Source organism: Hyperolius riggenbachi, chromosome 7 (assembly GCF_040937935.1).
Source record: "Hyperolius riggenbachi isolate aHypRig1 chromosome 7, aHypRig1.pri, whole genome shotgun sequence".
NCBI classification, from domain to species: domain Eukaryota; kingdom Metazoa; phylum Chordata; class Amphibia; order Anura; family Hyperoliidae; genus Hyperolius; species Hyperolius riggenbachi.
The window spans coordinates 1,748,901-1,763,249 of record NC_090652.1 but is presented as its reverse complement, the minus strand read 5'-3'; the positions used below and the strand labels follow the sequence as shown (position 1 = coordinate 1,763,249).

Below are 14,349 nucleotides of genomic sequence, written 5' to 3'. Positions count from 1 at the left end.
CCAGGCCCATAGCATTGTATGGGCAGTGATCAGTTACAGTGCAGTACTGTGACCAGGCCCATAGCATTGTATGGGCAGCGATCAGTTACAGCCCAGTACTGTGACCAGGCCCATAGCATTGTATGGGCAGCGATCAGTTACAGCCCAGTACTGTGACCAGGCCCATAGCATTGTATGGGCAGTGATCAGTTACAGTGCAGTACTGTGACCAGGCCCATAGAATTGTATAGGCAGTGATCAGTTACAGCGCAGTACTGTGACCAGGCCCATAGAATTGTATGGGCAGTGATCAGTAACAGCGCAGTACTGTGACCAGGCCCATAGCATTGTATGGGCAGTGATCAGTTACAGCTCAGTGCTGTGACCAGGCCCATAGCATTGTATGGGCAGTGATCAGTTACAGCGCAGCACTGTGACCAGGCCCATAGCATTGTATGGGCAGTGATCAGTAACAGCGCAGTACTGTGACCAGGCCCATAGCATTGTATGGGCAGTGATCAGTTACAGCTCAGTGCTGTGACCAGGCCCATAGCATTGTATAGGCAGTGATCAGTTACAGCGCAGTACTGTGACCAGTCCCATAGCATTGTATGGGCAGTGATCAGTTACAGTGCAGTACTGTGACCAGGCCCATAGAATTGTATAGGCAGTGATCAGTTACAGCGCAGTACTGTGACCAGGCCCATAGAATTGTATGGGCAGTGATCAGTTACAGCGCAGCACTGTGACCAGGCCCATAGCATTGTATGGGCAGTGATCAGTTACAGCGCAGTACTGTGACCAGGCCCATAGAATTGTATGGGCAGTGATCAGTTACAGTGCAGTACTGTGACCAGGCCCATAGCATTGTATGGGCAGTGATCAGTTACAGCGCAGTACAGTGACCAGGCCCATGGAATTGTATGGGCAGTGATCAGTTACAGCGCTGTACTGTGACCAGGCCCATAGCATTGTATGGGCAGTGATCAGTTACAGCACAGTACTGTGACCAGGCCCATAGCATTGTATGGGCAGTGATCAGTTACAGTGCAGTAATGTGACCAGGCCCATAGCATTGTATGGGCAGTGATCAGTTACAGCGTAGTACTGTGACCAGTCCCATAGCATTGTATGGGCAGTGATCAGTTACAGTGCAGTACTGTGACCAGGCCCATAGAATTGTATGGGCAGTGATCAGTTACAGCTCAGTACTGTGACCAGGCCCATAGCATTGTATGGGCAGTGATCAGTTACAGCGCAGTACAGTGACCAGGCTCATAGCATTGTATGGGCAGTGATCAGTTACAGCACAGTGCTGTGACCAGGCCCATAGAATTGTATGGGTAGTGATCAGTTACAGTGCAGTACTGTGACCAGGCCCATAGAATTGTATGGGCAGTGATCAGTTACAGCTCAGTACTGTGACCAGGCCCATAGCATTGTATGGGCAGTGATCAGTTACAGCGCAGTACAGTGACCAGGCTCATAGCATTGTATGGGCAGTGATCAGTTACAGCACAGTGCTGTGACCAGGCCCATAGAATTGTATGGGCAGTGATCAGTTACAGCTCAGTACTGTGACCAGGCCCATAGCATTGTATGGACAGTGATCAGTTACAGTGCAGTGCTGTGACCAGGCCCATAGCATTGTATGCGCAGTGATCAGTTACAGCACAGTGCTGTGACCAGGCCCATAGCATTGTAGGGGCAGTGATCAGTTACAGCACAGTACTGTGACCAGGCTCATAGCATTGTATGGGCAGTGATCAGTTACAGCGCAGTACTGTGACCAGGCCCATAGCGTTGTATGGGCAGTGATCAGTGACAGTGCAGTACTGTGACCAGGCCCATAGCATTGTATGGGCAGTGATCAGTTACAGTGCAGTACTGTGACCAGGCCCATAGCATTGTATGGGCAGTGATCAGCTACAGCCCAGTACTGTGACCAGGCTCATAGCATTGTATGGGCAGTGATCAGTTACAGCGCAGTACTGTGACCAGGCCCATAGCGTTGTATGGGCAGTGATCAGTGACAGTGCAGTACTGTGACCAGGCCCATAGCGTTGTATGGGCAGTGATCAGTGACAGTGCAGTACTGTGACCAGGCCCATAGCATTGTATGGGCAGTGATCAGTTACAGTGCAGTACTGTGACCAGGCCCATAGCATTGTATGGGCAGTGATCAGTGACAGTGCAGTACTGTGACCAGGCCCATAGCATTGTATGGGCAGTGATCAGTTACAGTGCAGTACTGTGACCAGGCCCATAGCATTGTATGGGCAGTGATCAGTTACAGCGCAGTACAGTGACCAGTCCCATAGCATTGTATGGGCAGTGATCAGTTACAGCGCAGTACTGTGACCAGGCCCATAGCGTTGTATGGGCAGTGATCAGTGACAGTGCAGTACTGTGACCAGGCCCATAGCATTGTATGGGCAGTGATCAGTTACAGTGCAGTACTGTGACCAGGCCCATAGCATTGTATGGGCAGTGATCAGCTACAGCCCAGTACTGTGACCAGGCCCATGGCATCGTATGGGCAGTGATCAGCTACAGCCCAGTACTGTGACCAGGCCCATAGCATTGTATGGGCAGTAATCAGTTACAGCGTAGTACTGTGACCAGGCCCATAGCATTGTATGGGCAGTGATCAGTTACAGCACATTACAGTGACCAGGCCCATGGAATTGTATGGGCAGTGATCAGTTACAGCGCTGTACTGTGACCAGGCCCATAGCATTGTATGGGCAGTGATCAGTTACAGCACAGTACTGTGACCAGGCCCATAGCATTGTATGGGCAGTGATCAGTTACAGCGTAGTACCGTGACCAGTCCCATAGCATTGTATGGGCAGTGATCAGTTACAGTGCAGTACTGTGACCAGGCCCATAGAATTGTATGGGCAGTGATCAGTTACAGCTCAGTACTGTGACCAGGCCCATAGCATTGTATGGGCAGTGATCAGTTACAGCGCAGTACAGTGACCAGGCTCATAGCATTGTATGGGCAGTGATCAGTTACAGCACAGTGCTGTGACCAGGCCCATAGCGTTGTATGGGCAGTGATCAGTTACAGCGCAGTACTGTGACCAGGCCCATAGCGTTGTATGGGCAGTGATCAGTGACAGTGCAGTACTGTGACCAGGCCCATAGCATTGTATGGGCAGTGATCAGTTACAGTGCAGTACTGTGACCAGGCCCATAGCATTGTATGGGCAGTGATCAGCTACAGCCCAGTACTGTGACCAGTCCCATAGCATCGTATGGGCAGTGATCAGCTACAGTGCAGTACTGTGACCAGGCCCATAGCATTGTATGGGCAGTGATCAGTTACAGCACAGTACTGTGACCAGGCCCATAGCATTGTATGGGCAGTGATCAGCTACAGCCCAGTACTGTGACCAGTCCCATAGCATTGTATGGGCAGTGATCAGTTACAGCGCAGTACTGTGACCAGGCCCATAGCATTGTATGGGCAGTGATCAGCTACAGCCCAGTACTGTGACCAGTCCCATAGCATTGTATGGGCAGTGATCAGTTACAGCGCAGTACTGTGACCAGGCCCATAGCATTGTATGGGCAGTGATCAGCTACAGCGCAGTACTGTGACCAGGCCCATAGCATTGTATGGGCAGTGATCAGTTACAGCGCAGTACTGTGACCAGGCCCATAGCATTGTATGGGCAGTGATCAGTTACAGCGCAGTACTGTGAACAGTCCCATAGCATTGTATGGGCAGTGATCAGTTACAAAGCGTACTGTGACCAGGCCCATAGCATTGTATGGGCAGTGATCAGTTACAGCGCTGTACTGTGACCAGGCCCATAGCATTGTATGGGCAGTGATCAGTTACAGCGCAGTACTGTGACCAGTCCCATAGCATTATATGGGCAGTGATCAGTTACAGCGCAGTACTGTGACCAGGCCCATAGCATTGTATGGGCAGTAATCAGTTACAGCGCAGTACTGTGACCAGGCCCATAGAATTGTATGGGCAGTAATCAGTTACAGCGCAGTACTGTGACCAGGCCCATAGCATTGTACGGGCAGTGATCAGTTACAGTGCAGTACTGTGACCAGGCCCATAGAATTGTATGGACAGTGATCAGTTACAGCTCAGTACTGTGACCAGGCCCATAGCATTGTATGGGCAATGATCAGTTACAGCGCAGTGCTGTGACCAGGCCCATAGCGTTGTATGGGCAGTGATCAGTGACAGTGCAGTACTGTGACCAGGCCCATAGCATTGTATGGGCAGTGATCAGTTACAGTGCAGTACTGTGACCAGGCCCATAGCATTGTATGGGCAGTGATCAGCTACAGCCCAGTACTGTGACCAGGCCCATAGCATCGTATGGGCAGTGATCAGCTACAGCCCAGTACTGTGACCAGGCCCATAGCATTGTATGGGCAGTAATCAGTTACAGCGCAGTACTGTGACCAGGCCCATAGCATTGTATGGGCAGTGATCAGTTACAGCACAGTACAGTGACCAGGCCCATGGAATTGTATGGGCAGTGATCAGTTACAGCGCTGTACTGTGACCAGGCCCATAGCATTGTATGGGCAGTGATCAGTTACAGCACAGTACTGTGACCAGGCCCATAGCATTGTATGGGCAGTGATCAGTTACAGCGTAGTACTGTGACCAGTCCCATAGCATTGTATGGGCAGTGATCAGTTACAGTGCAGTACTGTGACCAGGCCCATAGAATTGTATGGGCAGTGATCAGTTACAGCTCAGTACTGTGACCAGGCCCATAGCATTGTATGGGCAGTGATCAGTTACAGCGCAGTACAGTGACCAGGCTCATAGCATTGTATGGGCAGTGATCAGTTACAGCACAGTGCTGTGACCAGGCCCATAGCGTTGTATGGGCAGTGATCAGTTACAGCGCAGTACTGTGACCAGGCCCATAGCGTTGTATGGGCAGTGATCAGTGACAGTGCAGTACTGTGACCAGGCCCATAGCATTGTATGGGCAGTGATCAGTTACAGTGCAGTACTGTGACCAGGACCATAGCATTGCATGGGCAGTGATCAGCTACAGCCCAGTACTGTGACCAGGCCCATAGCATTGTATGGGCAGTGATCAGTTACAGTGCAGTACTGTGACCAGGCCCATAGCATTGTATGGGCAGCGATCAGTTACAGCCCAGTACTGTGACCAGGCCCATAGCATTGTATGGGCAGCGATCAGTTACAGCCCAGTACTGTGACCAGGCCCATAGCATTGTATGGGCAGTGATCAGTTACAGTGCAGTACTGTGACCAGGCCCATAGCATTGTATGGGCAGTGATCAGTTACAGCCCAGTACTGTGACCAGGCCCATAGCATTGTATGGGCAGTGATCAGTTACAGCGCAGTACTGTGACCAGGCTCATAGCATTGTATGGGCAGTGATCAGTTACAGTGCAGTACTGTGACCAGGCCCATAGCATTGTATGGGCAGCGATCAGTTACAGCCCAGTACTGTGACCAGGCCCATAGCATTGTATGGGCAGCGATCAGTTACAGCCCAGTACTGTGACCAGGCCCATAGAATTGTATAGGCAGTGATCAGTTACAGCGCAGTACTGTGACCAGGCCCATAGAATTGTATGGGCAGTGATCAGTAACAGCGCAGTACTGTGACCAGGCCCATAGCATTGTATGGGCAGTGATCAGTTACAGCTCAGTGCTGTGACCAGGCCCATAGCATTGTATGGGCAGTGATCAGTTACAGCACAGTACTGTGAACAGGCCCATAGCATTGTATGGGCAGTGATCAGTTACAGCGCAGTGCTGTGACCAGGCCCATAGCATTGTATGGGCAGTGATCAGTTACAGCTCAGTGCTGTGACCAGGCCCATAGCATTGTATGGGCAGTGATCAGTTACAGTGCAGTACTGTGACCAGGCCCATAGAATTGTATAGGCAGTGATCAGTTACAGCGCAGTACTGTGACCAGGCCCATAGAATTGTATGGGCAGTGATCAGTTACAGCGCAGCACTGTGACCAGGCCCATAGCATTGTATGGGCAGTGATCAGTTACAGCGCAGTACTGTGACCAGGCCCATAGAATTGTATGGGCAGTGATCAGTTACAGTGCAGTACTGTGGCCAGGCCCATAGCATTGTATGGGCAGTGATCAGTTACAGCGCAGTACTGTGACCAGGCCCATAGCATTGTATGTGCAGTGATCAGTTACAGTGCAGTACTGTGACCAGGCCCATAGCATTGTATGGGCAGTGATCAGTTACAGCGCAGTACTGTGACCAGGCCCATAGCATTGTATGGGCAGTGATCAGTTACAGCGCAGTACTGTGACCAGGCCCATAGCATTGTATGGGCAGTGATCAGTTACAGCACAGTACTGTGACCAGGCCCATAGCATTGTATGGGCAGTGATCAGTTACAGCGTAGTACTGTGACCAGTCCCATAGCATTGTATGGGCCGTGATCAGTTACAGTGCAGTACTGTGACCAGGCCCATAGAATTGTATGGGCAGTGATCAGTTACAGCTCAGTACTGTGACCAGGCCCATAGCATTGTATGGGCAGTGATCAGTTACAGCGCAGTACAGTGACCAGGCTCATAGCATTGTATGGGCAGTGATCAGTTACAGCACAGTGCTGTGACCAGGCCCATAGAATTGTATGGGCAGTGATCAGTTACAGCGCAGTACTGTGACCAGGCCCATAGCGTTGTATGGGCAGTGATCAGTGACAGTGCAGTACTGTGACCAGGCCCATAGCATTGTATGGGCAGTGATCAGTTACAGTGCAGTACTGTGACCAGGCCCATAGCATTGTATGGGCAGTGATCAGCTACAGCCCAGTACTGTGACCAGGCCCATAGCATTGTATGGGCAGTGATCAGTTACAGTGCAGTACTGTGGCCAGACCCATAGCATTGTATGGGCAGTGATCAGTTACAGCGCAGTGCTGTGACCGGGCCCATAGCATTGTATGGGCAGTGATCAGTTACAGCGCAGTACTGTGACCAGGCCCATAGCATTGTATGGGCAGTGATCAGTTACAGCGCAGTACAGTGACCAGTCCCATAGCGTTGTATGGGCAGTGATCAGTGACAGTGCAGTACTGTGACCAGGCCCATAGCGTTGTATGGGCAGTGATCAGTGACAGTGCAGTACTGTGACCAGGCCCATAGCATTGTATGGGCAGTGATCAGTTACAGTGCAGTACTGTGACCAGGCCCATAGCATTGTATGGGCAGTGATCAGCTACAGCCCAGTACTGTGACCAGGCCCATGGCATCGTATGGGCAGTGATCAGCTACAGCCCAGTACTGTGACCAGGCCCATAGCATTGTATGGGCAGTAATCAGTTACAGCGTAGTACTGTGACCAGGCCCATAGCATTGTATGGGCAGTGATCAGTTACAGCACAGTACAGTGACCAGGCCCATGGAATTGTATGGGCAGTGATCAGTTACAGCGCTGTACTGTGACCAGGCCCATAGCATTGTATGGGCAGTGATCAGTTACAGCACAGTACTGTGACCAGGCCCATAGCATTGTATGGGCAGTGATCAGTTACAGCGTAGTACTGTGACCAGTCCCATAGCATTGTATGGGCAGTGATCAGTTACAGTGCTGTACTGTGACCAGGCCCATGGAATTGTATGGGCAGTGATCAGTTACAGCGCTGTACTGTGACCAGGCCCATAGCATTGTATGGGCAGTGATCAGTTACAGCACAGTACTGTGACCAGGCCCATAGCATTGTATGGGCAGTGATCAGTTACAGCTCAGTACTGTGACCAGGCCCATAGCATTGTATGGGCAGTGATCAGTTACAGCGCAGTACAGTGACCAGGCTCATAGCATTGTATGGGCAGTGATCAGTTACAGCACAGTGCTGTGACCAGGCCCATAGCGTTGTATGGGCAGTGATCAGTTACAGCGCAGTACTGTGACCAGGCCCATAGCGTTGTATGGGCAGTGATCAGTGACAGTGCAGTACTGTGACCAGGCCCATAGCATTGTATGGGCAGTGATCAGTTACAGTGCAGTACTGTGACCAGGCCCATAGCATTGTATGGGCAGTGATCAGCTACAGCCCAGTACTGTGACCAGGCCCATAGCATTGTATGGGCAGTGATCAGTTACAGCGCAGTACTGTGACCAGGCCCATAGCATTGTATGGGTAGTGATCAGTTACAGTGCAGTACTGTGACCAGGCCCATAGCATTGTATGGGCAGTGATCAGTTATAGGGCAGTACTGTGACCAGGCCCATAGCATTGTATGGGCAGTGATCAGTTATAGGGCAGTACTGTGACCAGGCCCATAGCATTGTATGGGCAGTGATCAGCTACAGCGCAGTACTGTGACCAGGCCCATAGCATTGTATGGGCAGTGATCAGTTACAGCGCAGTACTGTGACCAGGCCCATAGCATTGTATGGGTAGTGATCAGTTACAGTGCAGTACTGTGACCAGGCCCATAGCATTGTATGGGCAGTGATCAGTTATAGGGCAGTACTGTGACCAGGCCCATAGCATTGTATGGGCAGTGATCAGTTATAGGGCAGTACTGTGACCAGGCCCATAGCATTGTATGGGCAGTGATCAGTTACAGCGCAGTACTGTGACCAGGCCCATAGCATTGTATGGGCAGTGATCAGTTATAGGGCAGTACTGTGACCAGGCCCATAGCATTGTATGGGCAGTGATCAGCTACAGCGCAGTACTGTGACCAGGCCCATAGCATTGTATGGGCAGTGATCAGTTACAGCGCAGTACTGTGACCAGGCCCATAGAATTGTATGGGCAGTGATCAGTGACAGTGCAGTACAGTGACCAGTCCCATAGCATTGTATGGGCAGTGATCAGTTACAGTGCAGTACTGTGACCAGGCCCATAGCATTGTATGGGCAGTGATCAGTTACAGAGCGTACTGTAACCAGGCCCATAGCATTGTATGGGCAGTGATCAGTTACAGCGCAGTACTGTGAACAGTCCCATAGCATTGTATGGGCAGTGATCAGTTACAGAGCGTACTGTGACCAGGCCCATAGCATTGTATGGGCAGTGATCAGTTACAGCGCTGTACTGTGACCAGGCCCATAGCATTGTATGGGCAGTGATCAGTTACAGCGCAGTACTGTGACCAGTCCCATAGCATTATATGGGCAGTGATCAGTTACAGCGCAGTACTGTGACCAGGCCCATAGCATTGTATGGGCAGTAATCAGTTACAGCGCAGTACTGTGACCAGGCCCATAGAATTGTATGGGCAGTAATCAGTTACAGCGCAGTACTGTGACCAGGCCCATAGCATTGTACGGGCAGTGATCAGTTACAGTGCAGTACTGTGACCAGGCCCATAGAATTGTATGGACAGTGATCAGTTACAGCTCAGTACTGTGACCAGGCCCATAGCATTGTATGGGCAATGATCAGTTACAGCGCAGTGCTGTGACCAGGCCCATAGCGTTGTATGGGCAGTGATCAGTGACAGTGCAGTACTGTGACCAGGCCCATAGCATTGTATGGGCAGTGATCAGTTACAGTGCAGTACTGTGACCAGGCCCATAGCATTGTATGGGCAGTGATCAGCTACAGCCCAGTACTGTGACCAGGCCCATAGCATCGTATGGGCAGTGATCAGCTACAGCGCAGTACTGTGACCAGGCCCATAGCATTGTATGGGCAGTGATCAGTTACAGCGTAGTACAGTGACCAGTCCCATAGCAATGTATGGGCAGTGATCAGTTACAGCACAGTACAGTGACCAGGCCCATGGAATTGTATGGGCAGTGATCAGTTACAGCGCTGTACTGTGACCAGGCCCATAGCATTGTATGGGCAGTGATCAGTTACAGCACAGTACTGTGACCAGGCCCATAGCATTGTATGGGCAGTGATCAGTTACAGCGTAGTACTGTGACCAGTCCCATAGCATTGTATGGGCAGTGATCAGTTACAGTGCAGTACTGTGACCAGGCCCATAGAATTGTATGGGCAGTGATCAGTTACAGCTCAGTACTGTGACCAGGCCCATAGCATTGTATGGGCAGTGATCAGTTACAGCGCAGTACAGTGACCAGGCTCATAGCATTGTATGGGCAGTGATCAGTTACAGCACAGTGCTGTGACCAGGCCCATAGCGTTGTATGGGCAGTGATCAGTTACAGCGCAGTACTGTGACCAGGCCCATAGCGTTGTATGGGCAGTGATCAGTGACAGTGCAGTACTGTGACCAGGCCCATAGCATTGTATGGGCAGTGATCAGTTACAGTGCAGTACTGTGACCAGGCCCATAGCATTGTATGGGCAGTGATCAGCTACAGCCCAGTACTGTGACCAGGCCCATAGCATTGTATGGGCAGTGATCAGTTACAGCGCAGTACTGTGACCAGGCCCATAGCATTGTATGGGCAGTGATCAGCTACAGCGCAGTACTGTGACCAGGCCCATAGCATTGTATGGGCAGTGATCAGTTACAGCGCAGTACTGTGACCAGGCCCATAGAATTGTATGGGCAGTGATCAGTGACAGTGCAGTACAGTGACCAGTCCCATAGCATTGTATGGGCAGTGATCAGTTACAGTGCAGTACTGTGACCAGGCCCATAGCATTGTATGGGCAGTGATCAGTTACAGAGCGTACTGTAACCAGGCCCATAGCATTGTATGGGCAGTGATCAGTTACAGCGCAGTACTGTGAACAGTCCCATAGCATTGTATGGGCAGTGATCAGTTACAGAGCGTACTGTGACCAGGCCCATAGCATTGTATGGGCAGTGATCAGTTACAGCGCTGTACTGTGACCAGGCCCATAGCATTGTATGGGCAGTGATCAGTTACAGCGCAGTACTGTGACCAGGCCCATAGAATTGTATGGGCAGTAATCAGTTACAGCGCAGTACTGTGACCAGGCCCATAGCATTGTACGGGCAGTGATCAGTTACAGTGCAGTACTGTGACCAGGCCCATAGAATTGTATGGACAGTGATCAGTTACAGCTCAGTACTGTGACCAGGCCCATAGCATTGTATGGGCAATGATCAGTTACAGCGCAGTGCTGTGACCAGGCCCATAGCATTGTATGGGCAGTAAGCTGACATGTAGAATTATTCTGCAACGCCACTGAGCACTGTGAACCTAGTCTTCTTAGCGAACAGAAAGAAGGACACTTAAGCCACCTCTCTAATCACACCCCTGATCACACCCCAGTCACACATGCCATAAAGATTTCATAAGAAAAATAAGCTATTTTTTAAATCAAACCACACTGGTCCTTTCTATCCTGGGTCATTTTCATTCACATTAACATTTGAAAATAAGAAAAATAGTCACTTAAACACATTTTCCAGTAACCAATACATATATTTACATAAATCTGTGCATTGGTCTGGAAATAGGGACAAATGAGGCAGAAAGAGGGACAGAGGGACCGGGCTCCCAAAGAGGGACTGTTCTGTTCAAAAGAAGGACAGCTGTGCGCTATGACTATTGATGCGGGGGCGGGGGGGGGGGGGGGGGGGGAAGAACTGGTCCTGAAAGGATCAATATCACAAAAAATTTAAAATGTAAAATATGTCCAAACACATACAAATAAGAAGTACATTTCTTCCAGAGTAAAATGAGCCATAAATTACTTTTCTCCTATGTTGCTGTCACTTACAGCAGGTAGTAGAAATCTGACAGAACTGACAGGTTTTGGACTAGCCCATTTCCTCATGGGGGATTCTCTAGGATTTCTTTATCTTCAAAAGCACTTAGTGAATGGCAGTTGCTCCGTCCAGCTGCCAGAATAGTGTGCAGCGAGCAGGGAGGCCGGCTAGCAACTTTATATACATCCTTTTCAAGGACTGTCTTGATAAAGAATAAAGGCCACGCTGAGAATCCCCCCATGAAGAGATGGACTAGACCAAAGTCTGTCATTTTTGTCAGATTTCTACTACCTACTGTAAGTGACAGCAACATAGGAGAAAAGTAATTGCTGAGTGACACCCCTCAGAATTGCTGCAAGAGCCCTCCCTGAATTTTCATGATGCATATATTTGCATAACAAATTTGCATACTCCTGCACCATCTCAGAATTATTTGTATCACATTGGCCAGCCCTTGAATCTACATGAGGAGGCGGGACTTGTAGTTCGCAGGAAGTGGGCGGGGATAAAATGTAAGACCTTTGCTCCAACTTTTTCTTGATTACGAAGTTAAAAATAAGTTTAGAAAGCTCTGTGGGACGAGAGAATGGAGGAGAATAAACTCCTAGAACAAGGCTGAGCTGTGCGCCCCCTACAGGAATGTGATATAATGACAGGATAATAATATAATGAGTGCTGTTTGCTGTGCTTTCTCACCAGACTTGAACCAGGTGCTGCAGTACTCCCTGCAGGACGAGCTGGAGGAGGCGGGGCTAGACAGCGGCTCTCTGCTGTTCACGCATTGTGAAGTGGCCAATCTACTGGACACGTCCGCCTTCCACTCTGTGGTCACCAAGGTGCGCGGGTCTCCTGTACTTCATGTTACTGGGGGAGGGGTCTGTAGGGTCCGCCTTCCACTCCCTGGTCACCAAGGTGCAGCAGCTCTCCTGTCCTTCCTGCACATCACTGGGGGAGGGGTCTGTAAAGTCCGCCTTCCACTCCCTGGTCACCAAGGTGCAGCAGCTCTCCTGTCCTTCCTGCATGTTCCTGGGGGAGGGTCTGTAGGGTCTGCCTTCCACTCCCTGGTCACCAAGGTGCAGCAGCTCTCCTGTCCTTCGTGCATGTTACTGGGGAAGGGGTCTGTAGGGTCCGCCTTCCACTCTGTGGTCACCAAGGTGCGCAGGTCTTCTGTCCTTCCTGCATGTTCCTGGGGGCGGGGTCTGTAAGGTCTGCCTTCCACTCTGTGGTCACCAAGGTGCAGCAGCTCTCCTGTCCTTCCTGCATGTTACTGGGGGTGGGGTCTCTAAAGTCCGCCTTCCACTCTGTGGTCACCAAGGTGCAGCAGCTCTCCTGTCCTTCCTGCACATTACTGGGGGAGGGGTCTGTAGGGTTCGCCTTCCACTCTGTGGTCACCAAGGTGCGCAGGTCTCCTGTCCTTCCTGCACATTACTGGGGAGGAGTCTGTAGGGTCCGCCTTCCACTCTGTGGTCACCAAGGTGCAGCAGCTCTCCTGTCCTTCCTGCACATCACTGGGGGAGGGGTCTGTAGGGTCCGCCTTCCACTCTGTGGTCACCAAGGTGCAGCAGCTCTCCTGTCCTTCCTACACATCACTGGGGGAGGGGTCTGTAGGGTCCGCCTTCCACTCTGTGGTCACCAAGGTGTGCAGGTCTCCTGTCCTTCCTGCTTATTACTGGGGGAGGGGTCTGTAGGGTCCGCCTTCCACTCAGTGGTCACCAAGGTGCGCGGGTCTCCTGTCCTCCCTGCACATTACTGGGGGAGGGGTCTGTAGGGTCCGCCTTCCAGTCTGTGGTCACCAAGAAGCGCAGGTCTCATGTCCTTCATGCCTATTACTGGGGGAGGGGTCTGTAGGGTCCGCCTTCCACTCTGTGGTCACCAAGGTGCGCAGGTCTCCTGTCCTTCCTGCATGTTACTGGGGGCGGGGTCTGTAGGGTCCGCCTTCCACTCTGTGGTCACCAAGAAACGCAGGTCTCCTGTCCTCCCTGCACATTACTGGGGGAGGGTGTCACGGACGGTTGCGGGGCCGCAGACGCGCCCTGGAACTGCCCGTGAAGAAAATGCGATCGCACTCCATTCTCTGCATCGATTGCGGTTCAGATCAATAGAGTCTGGATTGGTTGTGTAGGGGCTACCTGTAGCAACCTGGAGTTTCTCTTCCTCCCAGCTGTCACGGAACAGCCGGAAGGAACGTCGGCGAATCTGGCCGATTCGCCGTCGACTTTCCGATGTCTTGGTCGGATTTGCTAGTCCTTGCAGCAAGCAGAACTGACAGTCCTGGTTTTTTAAACTACAATTTTTTTTTTTTCCCCTGCCTAACTTAACTGCAGGATGGCTCTTTTGATATGCTAATGAGCAGGAACAAACCCTTGCGTTCAGGAAGCTAATCCCAGCAGGGGGCTATTCAAAACCTGCTTTCCCCCCAGCAGGGCAGCCATATAGGCAGAATAAGAAAGCATGGAGTTTAGGATTTTGAGCATGTTTAAGCAATACCGTTCAGGTGAGAAATGTGAAAGTTAGATCATTCTGCTGGTCCGGATCTTGTGAGTATTTTGATATTAAATTGGGGCCACTGGCATAACCAGAACTCGGGGGATCCCACCGCTGCCACCACTGTCACAGGAGCCCTAGTGGTCAGACCGCAAATTGCCTTCCAATCGGTTTCAGCACACAGACCATGCAAGCTTTGGTCGCGATCTTTGCGCAGAAACCGACAGAAATTTGGGCAGCAGCCCGACCAGAAGGGAGCC

At 51.0% G+C, this 14,349-nt stretch overlaps 1 protein-coding gene across 2 annotated transcripts in view; it reads left to right on the top strand.

Annotated features, from left to right (window-relative positions):
- Positions 1-14,349, top strand: part of LOC137524050 (syntaxin-binding protein 4-like) — a 265,426-nt gene that overhangs the window by 130,058 nt on the left and 121,019 nt on the right. For both annotated transcript variants that reach the window (XM_068243473.1, XM_068243474.1), the window contains exon 14: positions 12,305-12,441. In XM_068243473.1, coding sequence (XP_068099574.1) covers positions 12,305-12,441 — 137 coding nt within the window. The remainder of the gene's footprint in view (positions 1-12,304; positions 12,442-14,349) is intronic.